The 18,011-nt window shown below is 40.2% G+C and overlaps 1 protein-coding gene across 1 annotated transcript in view; it reads left to right on the forward strand.

The window, feature by feature from the left end:
• The window catches only part of AIG1 (androgen induced 1), a 204,559-nt gene extending 197,842 nt beyond the window's left edge, over positions 1-6,717 (forward strand). Inside the window, exon 6 of the mRNA XM_024551928.4 lies at positions 6,045-6,717. Coding sequence (XP_024407696.1) covers positions 6,045-6,082 — 38 coding nt within the window. The 3' untranslated portion in view covers positions 6,083-6,717. The remainder of the gene's footprint in view (positions 1-6,044) is intronic.
• Positions 6,718-18,011: the final 11,294 nt, after the last annotated feature.

Raw genomic sequence — 18,011 nt, forward strand, 5'->3', positions numbered from 1 at the left:
CTCAGACCACTGTGATTCACCAGTGGCTGTCATATTCAAGGGCTGAAGTGGCAACGAAGTCCGGGCAGTAAAGGGTAATACTTCGTTGCTGCATAAACTCTCTTAACCTGTGGTTTGATTTCTCCTTTGTTTCTATTTATGGCAGAGCCTTCATCCCGGCAAGGCACGTAATCTTACCCGAGCTGCACAAAATCTGCCCAAAGTGTATGTAAGATAACACAAAATTGAGAAGGTGGCCAAAGCAACAGCACAGATATGTAGTGATTTGAGGCCTGCATGAGAATCCATCCAAAGGCAAGATGATTTGGGGATGTTAGAGACCTCTCTAGACATCATCAGAAAATGGTCCATGTTCCGCAAACATCGAGTACCCTGCTTTGTGCCAGACACTCTGCCAGGAACGTGGTCTAATTAGACAAATAAAACAGTCATTGCATGGTTATTGAATGGGACTTCTTTTGTGTGTGGGTCTTCTAAGACGGTACGCCTCCACGTACCAGCCAATGTTAAACGGCCCAGAGGAATCTAAGGGTTTCTCTTCCCAGCAGCTGGCTTGATTTGAATAAATGGTCTACTTGAAAAAGTGTCAAAATTTCTTATTCAGTTCAGACCGTAATTTGAGGGACCAGACATTATATTTTAATAATTTTCCTTTCTGTTCAATGGGAATAGTAATGTTTCTCTATTAATTAACTTATAAAAGTATTTAGTTAACTTTCAAAATGTATTAAAAGTTAAACATGCCCCAGCAGGGTAGCTCAGTTGGTTAGAGCACTGCAGGTTCAATCCCCAGTCAGGGCACATACCTAAGTTAAGGGTTCGAGCCCTGGTGGGGGCATGGGCCTGTATAGGAGGCAACTGGTCGATGTTTCTGTCTCACATCAATGTCCATCTGTCTGTCTCTCTCTCTCTTTCTCTCTCTGTCTTCCTCTTTTTGTAAATATCAGTAAACATATCCTCAGGTGATGATAAAAATTTAAGTAAAATATAAAATGTAAACATTATCAACTTTTTGGAGAAAGGTCGTATTTTGATTTAAGCTAATATATCCAATGTATGTTATTCAGGAAGTATTTGTGTCTGCCTGTTTCCCCTCGATTGCTTGATTCCGACGGTTATTTGGCCCTTGTTCTATAACTTCTAAGAGAGAAGATGGCCTGAAAACCAGGAGAGAAAAAAAGTCCAAACTACATAAATAGAATACTACATTTTAGCAGCTTTGAGTAAGAAGTTAAAAATGAGTAGTGAAACTAAGGGTTGTTATTTTTAGTCATCTGTTCAATTTAATTTGTGCCCTTCTTTTAAACAACATGAGTTAAAGTTGACTGATATTTTGTAACTCATGTCAGGTTTACAGATTAATTTTATCTACTCGGGACCATGTAGTTAATTCCATGGAGACTGATGTTTTGTACCAAGAGGTCATCTTTTTCATGTCTGAGAGAGATGACAAACTAATGGCATCCTCCAATCTTACCTGCAGAAAAATTTCGTGAGGCACATAGTGGGACTTTCATTTGGAACCAACAGTTCAAAATTGGGAGATTTCATATAAAGGCCAGATTTTTATCTTCTCAAATATTTTAAGATCTGGCAACACTGAGCCCACTGTTCTGTTCCGGCAACAATGGTTTGGAGCTGAGGGTCCGTTGTCCCCTTTAACTGGTGCTCTAATTTACCCTAGTCCTCACCTGGCTACTTTGCTCAGTCCCATTAGTTGGCTGGTTCTGTAAGTAGTCGACTTGAAAGTGCCAATTAAAAGCAGTGGAGGAATCAAACAAAAAAGATAAAGGACCCATGGACTTGGATAACAGTGCACTGATTGTGGGGTGGAGGAGAGTGGTTAGAGGTGGAAGAGGGTACAAGGGGGATAAATGGTAATGGAAAAACACAATAAAAAGATATTTAAAGAGCAAAAAATAAATAAATAAAAGCAGTGTGTGTGTTGTGTGTGTGTGTGTGTGTTGTAGAATGAATTGAATACAATCAAGCACAGTATTACAATCCTGAGCACATTGACTACACCCCAAACCAAATTCCTCCAAGAAGCAGGAATGCCACATTTGGCCCCCCTTCCTTTCATCCATTATGACTTTTAATGGCTCAACTTCCTCCACTCAGTACGTTACATTGGCCTCAACTACAAGATGAAATCACATTGTTACAGAATCTTAAAACTAAAAAGGAGATTAGAAATAATCTAAGCCAACCCTTTCCTTTTATTAAGAAACAACTGAGGCCCAGAAATCTTAAGTAACCCACCAACAAAGGCGGTTGCAGAGCTGACACCTGACGGACGTTCAATCCAGTGTTATTTCTAGGGAACCTTCAGAGCATCTCCACTGGGAAACCAGACACGTGAGAGTTCAGAAAGTTCGCTCAGAACCATGGGCCTAGTTTATCAAATAACAAAATAGACCAACCCAATATGAACTACGGAAAAAGGCCTTTAAGGGAGGCTAAATTAATAGGTACTTGTTTGTTCTTTTTAAAAGAAAGTAATTCCATGGGACTTTGTGGATATTATACTAGTTTGCTAGGGCTGCTACAATAAAGTACCACAACCTGGATGACTTTAACAAGAGAAATGTCACGTCTCACAGTTCTGGATGCCAAAATCAAGGTCTGAGCTGGGTGGGCTCCTTCTGAGGACCGTGAGGGAGGCTGTGTTCCAGGCCCCTCTCCTCAGCTTGAAGATGACCACCTTCATGTTCACATGGCATTATCATTTATGTATGAGGCTGCCCCCAAATTTCTTTTTTTAATTTTGTATTGTCACTCAGGGATATTTTTCATTGTTACTAGACAGGAAGGGAGAGAGGCAGAGAAAGAAGGAGAGAAATATCATTGTGAGAGAGAAATATCGATTGGTTGCCTTCTCATATGTGTCCCGACAGGGGATCAAACCCACAACCTGGGTATGTGCCCTGACTGGGAATTGAACCCAGGACATTTTGGCCTGTGGGATGATGCTACAACCAAATGAGCTATACTGGCCAGGGTCAAATTTGTTTTTTTTATGAAGTCATCAGTCATATTTGATTAGGGCTCACCCTGATGGCTTCATTTTAACTTGGTAAAGACCCTATCTCCAATACAGTCATATTCTTCAAGTCCTGGGAGTTAAGTTTGGGAAGACACAATTTAACTCATAGCACTCTGCCTTATGCCCCCAAATTCATGCCATTCATTCATGCAAAATATATTCCCAACAGCCCTCAAAGTCTTTCCAGCACCTTAAGTCCAAAATCTCGCCTTAAATATTATCTAAATCACATTTGGGTAAAGCTGGGGGTATGATTCATCTCGAAGCACCATTGCACTCCAGCTGTGAACCTGTGAACCCAGACAGAAAGTTATCTGCTTCCAAAATCCAATGGTTGGGCAGGCATAGAATATATATTCCCTTTCCAAAAGAAAGAAATCACAGGGTAAGAAAGGGTCATGATTCCCAACCAAGTCTAAAAACTAGCAGGGCAAATTCCATTCCATTTCAAGGCTTGAGAATAATCCTCTTTGGCTGAATGTCCTGTCCTCGGGACTCACCAGGAGGGGGGCTGTGGCCCTGCATCCTTGGGCCTGGGCAGCAGCCCTCCCCTCTGGAACCAAGAAGGATCCAGCCCCTAAAATGCTTTTGGAGTCATTCCTCCTTCATTTCATCCCGTCCCTTTCAGTCTACACTAGCAGGGTTTCTGCTGATACAAAATTCTCAGAAAACTCTTTTGACTTCCCATGTAATTCATGGGGGTCCAAATCATCAGATAGAGAGCCCCCCACAGGTCTTTCCCGGAGTCCGCTCAGATGATTCATTGGATTCACAGGTCACATGCCTGGTTTCTTTAGCAAACAGTTGTGCAGCCACACCCTTGGCCTTCTCTCACATTCTAAGGTTCTGGAAATTAGCACCTCAGCAGATGAATTTGGTGGGGGACACAATTCCACCTACAATGCCTGAAATATTTTTGTGCTTTAGCTAAGAATTTATTCCAATTCCATTGTGTCATCTTACTGAAGTCAAACTCAGCCAGAAATGGAAGTGTCCAAGGGTGAAAGGTTGGGGTGAGGGCAGAGAAAGCAGCCAAAAGGAGGTCAGCAAACAGGCCTATGTGACACAAATGTGCTCCTTTCTTCTCTGCCAACTGCCCACCCAGGCATGTCCCACACGGGCCCACCCAGCAGCAGTGTCCCAGTCCTGCCCTCAGGTTGTGCCCCTCCCCCAGCCCAGGGGTGGGTGGGGGGCAGGATCACAGGTGAGTGAGTCTCTCGGGATCAACCAGCTCTTCCCCTGTGTTCCCGAAAGCACCTCCCGCCTCAGCTTTGTGACAGGTTTCTTTCAGCTCTTTGTGTGGAAATTGTACCTGTGGTTCTTCCAGATATTATTTACAGCTGTCTAATTTTTCCCTCTACCTCCCAGCTGCCAAACGAAAGTAGGTGGGGAGCCATTTTCCCTGTCTGGGTCAGTGAACACCCCCTGTTCTCCACCCCTGCTTTTGAAGATTCCACTCTTTCTGCCAAGCCAACCCAGCTGCAGGAAAACACTTAGGAGGAGAAGAGTTGGAAAAGAGAAGCAAGCGGCCAGCTCCCAATAGCTTCTCCACAGGGATGGACATGGGATGATGTGGGGACTCCAGTCATGTGGGTTGTTTGAACAGAATCTGTGTTGTGTTTGTCTGCCTTTGCCTTGGTTACCCAACAACTAAGGCAACCCTGCCTTCTCCCTTCTGCTCTCTCCCTCCTCCCTTCGGATGTCATGGCTCCTCGATTTGAAGTTTTCCTTAATACGATTCTGAGAATTACTTTGGAAAAAGTGTTACAGCTCTCTGCCAGTTCCTTAGTCATGAACACCAAGCCTAAAGGAATGTCTGAGGACACCTGTTCCGAGCATGTAATCCACATTCCACCGCCACCACCCTGACCACACGGAGCACAGGCTAGCCGCCAGGAAGGGGAGGGGGGTGCGGGGCAAGTCTCTCCTACCGTAAGCCTATCGTGTGGCCCCCTGCGGTTAGGCTTCCTGAGTTTTTATATTGTGAACTTCCATATGCTGTTCTGTTTTCCCACTAGTCCAGCCTGCTGAAGCCTCCTCTGTTTACTGTTTATTAATTAATTGATTCAGTAAAGATTAATTGAGCTCCTACTGTGAAAAAGACACTGTGTTACGTGCCAGGGATATAATCCGGAATAAAACAGATAAGGGCTCTGCCCTCAGAGAGCTTGCAGTTTACAATAGAATACCAACAGGACCTTCTGAGCAGCATTCAGTCGTTCTTTTGTTCCAACAAAAAGTCTTTGAGAATTTAGTGTCACAAGAAAAATCTTCAGCTAGAAACATTGAAGCAGGGAACCATTTGCTCGATTTCACTTTAATTCAGGAGAATGACTTGAACATTTTCATCTCCAGGAAAATGAAGCATCATTAACTATTCACTCCAGACAACAGACAGAGGTCTTACTGGCCCGATCCACATAAGTCTCAGGAAGAAAAACTGTTCTACCAGGCTTGGGTTGAACACAGGGACAACTCAAGTTTAAGTACAAATGGGGATGGATGTAAACAGTTCTTGTGGCTAATGGGCTGTGAGCTTTAAAATATATATATTTCTTGACTTTTAAAAAATCCAGAGTCCTTGTCTTAGAAAGGGACAGGATGAAAATAAAACAATAAATAAGGTCCGTTAGAAACTCATCAGCCGCACACCTCCCATCGCTAGAAGCTGGTCACACAGGAGTCCAGTCAGGGTTTCCGTGCAAACTCAATGAGTCAAGAACTGACCTGAGTCCCTCCTGCCCAGAAGCCGTAAGAACGTCCCAGAGATGTTCTGTCCTGATTTGGTGGGAAAGGGTGGGGAGAGAGGTCACTGAGGAAGTTTCTGGAGAAAGCTGTAAAGGACTTCTCAGCTAGAGAGAAGGGGCGGACACAGGAGGGTAGATGAGAAGTGTTGAGAGAGGAGAGGTTTTTTGTTGTTTTTTTTTTTTAAGCAGCTTGGCAATACTGCTCCTGGTTTAATGTGATGCTCAAATAAAGTACTTTGCCTGTGTTTTAGGTATGGAAGAAGAGAAAGAGAAGCCTAAACTGGAATGAGAGCTACGTCTACATGAAAGAGCTGAGTTGAGCTGCCACTGTAGACTCGTCACCTCTGGGCGTTGGCAGTGCAGGAGAGGAAGGCTCAAAGGCCTGGATGGAATTCGCCTCCACCTCCTGGCTCCAAAGGGAAGGCACCTTTTATAGAGAAACACAGAAATACCAGAATAGAATCCAGTTGTTTCCAAAATAACTCCCCCTCGTTGTTTCTTAAAGGACTCTTTCCAAGTTCATGATTGATGATAACATTTTTTTTTCCTCTCCTGGTTTTTAAAACTAAAATGGGTCATTGGATTTTAATGTGCACAATGTCATACCATAAAGAATAAAATTCTATTGTGTTTCTTGTTGAGAAATTTGTGAAAATCAAAGGAGCAGATGTAGAGCAAGGCATTCGCGTATTTGTCCCCAGGTGGCCGGGATAATGAACCTGGGCCTCAGTGTAAGTCTGGGGGAAGCGGGATGGATGGTCCGTCCCTATGGCAATAATGTCACAGCTGCCTCATATAGGCAATGTTAGTAAAAAGTGCATTGATGTAATCAAATCCCTGAGTGTTTTTGGGTCTCATGGTTTAAGCTTGTGAAACTTTTCCTAAATGCAAACTATAACTTTAATAAAGACCAAGCCACTCTTAGTCTGATATCTGCATGGTTCATCTCAAGCCCTAACAACATTGGTGTCTCCTTTCTGACTTTGTTCCCATTACCTGTTGAAAATGGGTTTACTGAACCTGGTTCTTAATAGTTTGATGATTATAAAAATCGGAATCTTTCTGATAAATCGAAAACGAATCATTTTTTGAAAAAAAAGTAATTTACAAAGTGTTTGATCATAATTAGTTTTAAAGAATACTGATGCAGAATGTGTAGTAAAACACACAAAAATAAATCTTGGAGAGAGATAATGAACGAAGAAAAGTAAAAGCAGAAGTTATGTAAAGTAGCAGGAAAATAATAGTGGAAGTATAAAATAAATTGATTATTATAGTATTTCAACTATACAAAGAGCATTAAAACATGAAAATTACTGATATGTTAACTGAAAAGAGAGAGGGAAAGACAAATATAACCATAGATGTGAAGCAAACTTTCAACTATAAAAACATTTTATAGCTCTATACCAACAATTTCTTAGGACCCAGTGAAATGTGCAATTTTTAAGGAAAATAAATTCAGTAAGAATTAGAAAGCTGTAATGGACTGACATTCATGGAAGATATTTTTTAATGTTCAATTAACTATCTCCAAGTGAGGAATTGAATCCAAAGACCCTTTACAAGCAAATTCTTGAAAAATTTCAAGCAACAAATCTCATGTTATTTAAATCATTCCAAAATTACAAACTGATAAAACACTTCCCAAATTATTTTTCAAAGTTAATATAACCCTAAAAAGTAAAGCCAACACAGCAAAGAAAAAATTTTCACTTGCTTTAACTAAAATGCTGGCAACATCAACCCAACAGTACACAAATAATTTTTTAAAACTATAAATGATTTTTATTCTAAAAATTCAAAAATGGCATAATACTAAGATTTTTTATTAAAAACCTTGTCTCAATGATGCACAAAATTTTAAAAAATCATATGATTCTCTCCATAGTTGCTCTAAAGCACTTGAGAAATCTAAACATTTATTTCTGATAATACCATTAGTAATATAAAATATTTCATATCATGAGAAGAAACAGTCATCTCAAACACCAAAGGCATTTCATTTTCGGGTCAGAAATAAAATGTTCACAACACTAATATTGTTATTGTTCTGAGATGTTTGGAAATGTGAGAACCAGCATCAAGTAAGTGATGTTTTGACCTGGACAGAAACAGTTTTATGGTTAAAAAGTTTTATGTAACTATGTAACTATAGAATTGATGTTATTAATGGAAAAGAAAAATGTGGTTAACAAATAACAGGAAAGGAGCAAAACCACCATTTAAAAGGAAACCATTTTTCCAGATGACTCTCAGAAGTGGAAAGCTCAAGGAGTGGAATATTTTTGAGGAGTTTCAGGGACAATTCCTCAGGGACCCAGTGACTACCCATCTCCGCCAGCAAATAGCACTTTCTTACTTTGGCCACCAAACTGACACCTAAAGAAGCTGAGGCCTGTGGGTTTTAGATAGAACACTGATTCAATTAATAAGATAGTAGTTTGAATGTATGCCACACTGCTGTTTGGAATACAATTATGTGATCAGATTTGGGGTTTGGTTTGGTTTTCTCGTGGTGGGTCATTTTTGCTCTGGGAACCCTGGCCGGGAACCCTGGCAACCCTTCCTGTCAGACGGATGCCCAGAGCTCTCTCTCCAGGTGTACGGAATGCACTGACGCCCATCAACCGGGAGCTGCTGATGCTCCCACTGATCCATCATAGACATTCGGCTTGCCCTTGAGCAGGTGTATCAGGATGACTCCCTGCTGCTCTATGAGCACTGAGTGGTGAGAAAAATATTATCAGCAATTTCTCCTTTGGGCTGGGAGCCTCCCCACTTTCCCCTGTCAGTTCTCAGGAGGAAATTGTGTTTTACCCTCTTCTCTGTACACAAGTGCTAAGTCCAACCCAACACCCACAGTCTCCGGGGAGAATGTGCTTCCAGTTCAACTTTTAGAACAAGAAAATCAACAAGTAACTAACGCAAGTTAGTAGAAAAGCACTTAACGGGAAATTGTACCAAAGATGCAAAACAATGAACAGCTTCTCGTACTATTTTGCAGACTTAATACACTTCCCAAAATAAAACCAAGAGCACAAACTTTCACATATCATAGAGAAAAATACTAGCAATATAAGTCTAATACTATAAAATAATCATTGTCATTGATCTAATTTTGTATTTTTTTCTTCTGAGGGACTTTTTAAAAAGACAAATATAATGAAAAGATATACTAAATTTTGGAAAAGAAGACTTTATTCTTAAGATCTCATTTCTTCCTTCAAATAATTTGCACGTGTTATATAACTCCATTCCAAAGTTGCCAAAGTTGTTTTTCTTTTAATTTAACAGAAAAATAAGTAAGTAAAAACAACTGAAAAAGTCTTGAAGAGGACAAATAATTAAAGCACATAGTACTCTAAAAACACATAAAAATACAACAAATGAAATAGAGTAGTATGGCTCAAGCACAGAGAGAAAAATCAACAAAATGGGAAACAAGCAGGGCTGGGCATGTGTGTGGTATGGCCAAAGGAGGTTTGCAGTTGTTCATACAGAAAACTATACAATAATCAATAAAAAATAATTCAAGAATACACGCTGTGTTTCACATATGCACAGCTGCAGACCTGCCTTCCCCCACTGCTCTGTGTGTGTAAATTTAGTAAATAATAAAGATGGCATTTCCGATTAGTAAGGGCATAATGAATGATTAAATGGTGCTGCAACAAATGAATAGTTACTTGCTAAAAATAAATAAATAAATAAAGCTAAATTGCTCCCTTAAACCACATACCCACACACACAACATAGATATACTTTCAGATATACTAAATAATGAAATGCTCCCAAAAGGTATAAAATAAGTGTAATAAAATATAGATGAATAGCTGATCCTATAATAAAGTAATGGAAACAGCATGTAGCACTTATGTACAATGTATGCATTAGGAAATTGGATATTATATAAAATATAATGAGGAAATTGAATAATACACATACGCATGTGTGTATATGTGTTAGGAACTTGAATCTACAGGTCTGCTAACTGACATAGTGTGGGGTATTTGAGACAAAACCTCCTAAGATGTGTTCAAGACAATGTTAGCACCATTTCCTTATTTAAGAAACCTGGAGAACTAGCCTGGGGTGGGGTTTCATGATAAACTGGACTTTGGATTTTTCTGTAGGTAGGACAAGGGCTATTTCACTGAAATTGTAGGAACAGAACATATATTCCAGATAACTGAGGAGCTTCTGACATGGGTGTATTGTAAAAAAGAAGAGATAGCAACTACAGAATACTACTTCAAAAACAGAACTTGCACCTATAGAACAAAAGCTATGAGGATAATATGAATCGAATGTGAAAAATCTTGGTTGGTAAAAATTCTGGGTTAGCCTTCAATGAGAACACCTCTCCCAGTCACAGGAAAGAAGGAGAAAGAAATGTGCCTGGAAGTGAGTTTGCAAGACAAAGAACAAAATTCATGGACTCCTTTTGCATGGCTGAAATTTACTCCTCAAAGAATCTCCGGAAGAGAGCAGAAGCTGGGTTGGAGTTTGCAATATGCCCTGAGGGCAGCACAGACTATGAAAACACAGAAGGCTTTCTGGGTGGCCCTGATACTGGGGAGAGGTTGCAGATCAGGAATCACCTTGCTGATAACAAGGACCATTTAGAGATTTTCTCCAAGAGACCACAACAGGTGTAGTAACGAAGTTGAAAGTTTGGTTGAGAAGAGGAGGTGCCACAAAAGGAGAAGCCAGTGAGCATCAAGGGTGGCTGGAAGGATGAACATGGGGTCTGGAACTGAGGAAGAAAGAAAGAGGATCAATGTTGGGGCACAAGAAAATTGGCAGTCTCGGTAAGTCTCAAAAATAGATGTATCAAGGAAACGAGGGCCATAGACAGGAAGTCATGATAAGAAATGAACTGTGAGGGTTTAACATTTCAGGGATGCAGGAGGTCATACTACTTCTGGCTTTCTTTGGTTAATATGGTGTGGTAGCAGTGCCCCTCCCCGAGGATGTCCATGTTCTAATCACCAGAGCCTCTGACTATTACCTGTCATAGCAAAGGGACTGTAGGTGTGATTAAGTTAAGGATTTTAAGATGTGGGCTTTACACTAGATTTTCCACGGCCCCCAATGTAATTGCAACTGACCTTCAAAGAAGGAGGCAGGAAGGTCACAAAGAAAGGAAAAATGGGACAATAGTAGCAGAGATTGGAGTGATACAAGGAAGGGGCCACAAGCCAAAGAATTTGGGTAGACTCTAGAAGCTCCAGAAAGACAAGGAAATGGATTCTTACCTCGAGCCTCAAAAGTAATTCCACCCTTTTAACACCTTCATTTAGGACTTCTAACCTCCAGAGCTGTTAGGTAATAAATTTGAGTTTTCAGCCAAGTTTGTGGTAATATAGAAAATGGAAACATATGTTAAAATTAATCATTTTTACCTATTTATGCAGGCTATTCTTGTGCTATGCTAAAAAGAGAGGGTAACGGCCATGTGGTAATATCAGAAATTCATACTTGTGAATTTCTAATAATTGAGTGACCGACACTGTTGTCCCTCATTAAGCCAAACCAATTATCCAGTGTCGACAAGCTGATCCAAGTTATTCAAACGCATCTGATGAATTGAAATGGAAGTGCCGATGATCACTGAAGAAGTCCCCATGGAAACATTCAAAACATTTAGATGCTTTCATGCCTACTCATCAACTAAGCAATTAAAATTTTTGAGGCAGATGACCCTAATTTCAAGTACAATTCAAAGGATTTTGGAGTGATGACAAGAGCCTTTGCTTATTATAGAGAGATTTGCCAGGAAGGGAGATAGGCATCTTATGTCCAAACTTTATTGAAAATATATTTTTAAAACCTCAGTCAAAACAATCTATGCAGTAAAAGCCTCTCAAGGGAATTTGCAAGTGTGTAAAAGCAAGCACAACATAAAAGCTTTTTAAAATTCTATGTCTGATTTTACATAGATGCCCTAGCATATTAATACGTTTGATTGAACAGTCTCAACATAGATGTGTGCAAGAATGAAATTCATTCATTTTCAAACAGCACTAAATGTTGCGGGCTCTCGCTCCAGCAACCTGCCCAGGCCAGACATATTATTTCTTTATCCCACTCAGGTTTAATATTTATTCCTGTGCTTTTTGAAATCTGAACCGTCAGCACTCCCTCTCTCTTCTGTCTCTTCCCTTGTGCCTGGGAAGGAGGGGGAAAGACCTGTGCTTACACAGCAAATGGCATCAGAGCTGGCAAGTCCCCTCTCCGCCTCTAAGTCCAACACAGCCGGGCTGGGATCAAGTGTTGGCCCTGGGTTCTAAGTGAGGATGAAATTGTTAGCCCTCTAGGGAACTCCCCAAGGGCCCACCCTTACACGGTTCTGCTGTCCTCTTTTCTCCCCTATTACCAAGGCAACAAGCAATACATCCCAAAGTCTCTGCTTCTGGCAAGCCCCAGCTACCTTCCACGGCAAGCACCCATCCATCCTTTCCGAGCCAAGAGTGGAAACACAGGCTGCCCTGGGGCACTCTCTCTTACAGCTCTGTCAATAGCAGCACCAATTGCTGGCTCAGCTCAGTGGCGCACAACCCCACCCCCACCCCACCCCCACAGTCCTTCTGGGGGGTGGAGGGAACTTTGGAAACGCAGATTTCAACAGCAGAGGTTGGAACAGATAGACACTCCCCTGCTGCCTGGCCCCAGGCTCTCCACCAAGGGAAGGAGAGGGAAAGGCATTGTTCTTATTTACTCCGGGAACCTTCCTTCAAAGGTCTGATAGCCTTGCCCCGGCTGTGTCCTTTATTCTGTAAGGACTAAAGGAGGGGGTTTAAAAAACTGGTTGTGCTGGATGCCTTTTGTTAGTAAATATCACAGTGTGGGGCTGGCATCATGTGGGCGTTTCACAGAGCTTAAAAGGTGAGACCCTTGGCAAGTTTTATCCTGAGCCATGGACTCTCCTTAGCAGTTCCAAGGAAGCACAAATGTCCCTCATCACTTTACCACTGTGTTTATGTCTATATTAATTTTGTATTGCAGTCATCATTAATTCTGGAATTTTTGTATTACAAGATGGTTTTCCCAAGACAGGTCCTCAATGTACAACATTGTTATAAATTGTCTTAGAGGCAGTTTCCAAGTAACTTTTCTATTTAGGATGGATCATTTTGAGAGTATAATCTTGCACCAACTAAATTATAATTTAGGAGGTCACGATATTGCTTCCAAGAGTCCATTGGTAACTGTGGGATAAAGGTTTCTGAGAACAAAGGGTAGGTCGGAGGAAGGGAGGAAGTCCAAAAATAGAGTTTGCATTTCTGAGACAGCCTCGCAATCAGCAGCATTTATTCTGCACTCCAGTAGAATGTTAAGGCAAAGTTGAAAGAAGGTATATTGTGCCTGGAGAATTTCTGCCTCGAAGAAATTAAAAGGTCTGGAAGTATACCCATATCCAACTGTAAACAATGAGAAAAGACTGGTGGCTTTCAGACATTGGTCCCCAGAGCTGGTTACGAGTGATCCCTGAGAAAGGGACAGAAAGGAAACATGCACTATGATCAGTCTGGCTTTGTGCCCAGAGGCATTTCCACATCACAGTGCTGGGTGGGAAACCCCAGACTAAGCCTGTTGTCTCCCTGAGTAAAGGAGACCATAGTTCAGGAAGACTAGGGTTTGTGCAACACAGTGCTAGACATGAGGGAGTTATGAAGAGAAGGAGCTCCGAAATCTGCGTGGAATCCCCTCCCATCTTGGCTGAATATCAATGTGCACATGAATAATGAAACTCTACCATTTGGGGGGGAAAACACTTACAAAGGAGCTGTAAACTGAATAAATCCAAGAGCTCACTTAAGACCAGGAATTATTGATGATGCCACTAGCCAAAGTGCAGAGGCCTCAATGAACACAGGTATTCAGAAGAGTCAGGTGTTTGTCAGAGTTCTAGGTAAAAATTACTCTAGACCCACTCTTTAAAAGCTTTCAAAGAAGCCTCAAAATTACTTAACTAATCCTCAGTAACCTAATTGCCTGCCAGAGTAAAGCACAACAGTCTCTAAGGAAAACTCTTAAGAAACTAAATAAAAAATCAGTACTCAAGACAAAATTTGTCACGCCTGGCCTACAATCAAAATTTTAAGACATGCCAAGAGTCAAGAGAACTTGACCCAAAACTGGGGGAAAAGTCAATCAATAGAAATAGACCCAGACTGATAAAGAGATGAAATTGGCAGCTAGGGACACTAGAACAACTATTACAAATATACTCCATATGTCAAGAAGGCAGAGGGGAACATTAATGTGACTGGAAGACAAATGGAAGGTATGAAAAATGCCAATAAAATTTTTAGATATGAAAAATACACTGAATGGATTTAACAGAAGATTAGATACTTCAAGGGGAGAAAGGATCAGTGGTTGTGAAGACATTGCAATAGAAACCATCCGAACTGAAGCACAGAAAATAAAGAGACTGAAGAAATAAACACAGCTTCACTGACCTGTGAGATGATATATATGTAATTGAAGTCCATTGAAAAGGAGAGAAAGGGGGAAGACAGGAAATAATACTTGAATAAATAATGGCAAAATATATCCCAATTTGCTGAAAACTATAAAATCCATATAACTTAACAAATCCCATACAGGATAAAAGCTAAAGAAATCACACCAACAGACATAATAATAATGTTACTGAAAACAAATGATAAAGAGACAATTTTAACATAATAAAAATCATATTTGTACAGAAAGGAACAAAGATAACAATCATAGAATTCTTCTCAGAAATTATGCAAGCCCAAAGATAGTGGAATGACATCTTTACAGAGCTGAAAGAATATAACTGTCAACCTAGGGTTATATACCCAGAGAAGTATATTTCAACAATCAAGGCAAAATAAAGATTTTTTTCCAGATGAACAAAAGTCAAGAAAACCTCATCAGCGTGCCTGCATGTCAGGCAGAGGCAACTGATAGAGACAGGGGCCTGGGTTTCCACAGCGAGTGAAAAACATTTAAAATGGCACAGTTCTGGGTAAATATAAAAGTTAATTTTCTAATATTATAATTTATTTAAAGATAATGTCTAAAGCAAAAATAGAACAATATATAAACAGCACATGGTTAAGATACATGTAGGAGTAAAATATATAAAAACTTTATAGCATAAAAAGTTAGGAGAAAATTTTGTAAGCTTCTTCCATAATTCATAAACTGGTATTATGTTTTTGAAAGTGAACTGTCAAAAATTAAAGCAGCAATATTTAAACCCAATGCAACTAACAAGAAGGTGAGATATAGCTAATAAACTAGGAGCAAGAATAAAATGGGATACTAAAAATACGCAATGATTAAAGTATTCTGTATCTTAATTGCAGTGGTGATTCTACATGTGTACACAACTGTCAGAACTCATCAAATTGTACACTTTGGGAGAATGCAGCTTATTGTACATGAATTATCTCTCAGTTAAGTTAAATAAAAATAATCTCATGGAAAGCAAGAAAGATGGGGAAAGAAGCATAAAACAGGTAGGGCAAGTAGAAAATAAATCATAAGATTTTAGGTTTAAATGCAACCATTCAATAATTACATTAAATGTAAATAGCCTAAATACTTCCATAGATGCAGCAATGTTCTCACTGAATCAAAAGGCAAGACCAAACCATATTCTGCCTCAAGAAATTCATTTTAAAAATAAAAACACAGGTTAAAAGTAAAGCAATTGAAAATACATCCCATGCACCATTTGTCAGAAGAATCTAGACTAGCTGTATTATTAGGGGACAAAATACACTTTATAACAAAGAATATTACCAGGAATAAAGAGGAGCATGTTATAATTCATCAAAAAGACTATCTTGCGTGTGCAACTAGCAATAGGGTTTCAAATGCATAAGGAAAAAACTAATAGTTTTGAAAGAGAAATAGAAAAATCTATTACTGTAATTGAATATTTCAACATTCCTCTCCATAACTGATAGAACTAGACAAGATAGCAAGAGATGAGAAAACTCAACACCATCAACCAGCTTAACCTAATGGACATTCATAGCCACTGCACCTAACTACGGAATACACACTCAAGTGCGCATGGACCTATGCACCTGGTAACCTACATCCTGAGTCATAAAACAAGTCTCAAATGTTTAAAAATATTTAAACCACGTCAAGTATATTCTTCAGCTAAAATGGAATTAAAAGGAACTAAGTAGCATTGAAAACTCAACATATCCAAATTCGGTGCTGCTACTGAAATACTGCTTGGATGGAAATGTAAGTGATAGATATTTATTTAGAAAAGAAGGTTTGAAATGAATGATGGGAACCTTAGAAAGTTAGAAAAATAAAACAAGCCAGAAGGAAAGATGGAAGAACATAATAAGGGTAAGAACAGAAATGAATAAAATATAAACTGAACAGGTAGAAGGTATGGTGGGGTAGGGAGTGATGAAAAGAAACTGTACTTGGGGTGATGAACACACACAACACGCAAGATGCAGTATTAGAGAACTGTATGCCTGAAACCCATGTCCCCCAATAAATTCAATGTAAATAAGTAAATAAGTAAATACAGAAAAGTAAACAAACAGTAATAGAGAAAACCAATGAAACCAAAAGCTGGTTCTTTGAAAATAACAATAAAATTGGTAAACTTCTACCTAGACTAATCAAGAAAAAAGAGTACAAATATTTACTGTTATCAAGAATAAATGAGGAGAAATCCTATCCTATGCTAGAAATGCTACAGACATTGAAAAGGTAATAAGAGAATAGTATGGACAAATTTATTCAAGCATTTAAATTCCAGTAAAATTGGCAAATTCCTTGAAAAGCAAAAATTACCAAAATATACCCAAGAGTAAATAGAAAACTGGAATACCCTATATTAATCGAATCAATTTAATACCTAGTTCAATTCCCACAAAGATAATTCCAGGCCCAGACAGTTTTGCTGGTAAAGTCTATAAAACACAATAAGAAGGAAATAATACCAATCTTGCAAAACACTTACAAACTATAGACAAGGGAGATAAACTTCCCAACTCATTTTTGAGGCCAGAATCACCCTGATATTTAATACTGCCCTTAGGCCCAAGCAATCAGGACCCTTGCTCTGAGATCTTATGCCTCAGGGAGCTTCATACTTTGGAGCACCTTCATCAAGATTTCCTAAACTCCCCTCTGGTGCCTGGGATCAGTTGAGCTGGCAGTACCATCTGGGTGAAATGCCTTAAGCTTGTCCTTTGACCTTCATTGGTCCCAGTCCCACATTCTCCCTTCCTTGACTCTCTACCCTTCACATAGAGTCAACCTTCTGCCTGATTTGCTCAGGGACCCATACCTGTGAGGTCATCCCAGGACTCCATGGTAAGATTCCAGTTCCCAGAAGGAAGGCTGGCAAGCAGAGGGCTCCCTCTGACATGCACAGTATTACCTTTGTGGGATCATGAAAGAATGGGCTTTCGGAGTGGTGCCTACATGCTGATTTTGAGCCACTCACGTATGTCAGACACAGAGGAAGTTTAGATGTCTGGACTACTGCCAGAGTTCACTGCCAACCCTTGGGTTGGAGTCACACATTTGGACCCATGCCCAAGTCACCCATGTACCTTCTGACTTCAAGGCTGCCCAGGATCACCTGAAGGCAGCAGAAGTCTTTTGCCTACAGTGGCAAGAGTGTTTTTGCACTCCCCATTTCTGACATCCAGGCTGATCCCCCAAAGCCTTCTGGAAGGTCCCTGGGATGTGTCAGACGTCCTCCAGAAGTACTTGTGCCTGTCTGGGGGCCTTTGAGATGGTTGCCCTTTGCCTTTCTGACTGATGGTCTCCCTTCCTTAGACTGGTGTGGCCATGCTCTCCTAGGATGGCTCTAAGTCACGACGAGTGGAGGCCTTCCTTGCACATGTGGGACTGCCAACTTGCTCTTCCTGCGGGGTCCTCACATCTCCTCTGTGCGAGTGCCTGTGTGTAGAAGGTAGCAGCATGGTAGGCATTGAAAGGCATCACCTTCTAAAAAAAACATGGACTATAATAGTCTAAAGAGTTCTACGTTTAGGCCCTAAAATTCCAAACAGTAACCAGAAAACATGTTAACATGATCTGAAAGCAAAATATCCTTCACAATTTTTTTTGGAAAGTCTGGGTAAGATCTACATTTGCGGTCACCATTAACATAGCAAGTAACAACCTTTATTGCGTGTCATTGGAAGCCAGTATTCATGGGTGGCAGATGGGTGACAGGC

Source organism: Desmodus rotundus, chromosome 11 (genome assembly GCF_022682495.2).
Source record: "Desmodus rotundus isolate HL8 chromosome 11, HLdesRot8A.1, whole genome shotgun sequence".
NCBI lineage: Eukaryota > Metazoa > Chordata > Mammalia > Chiroptera > Phyllostomidae > Desmodus > Desmodus rotundus.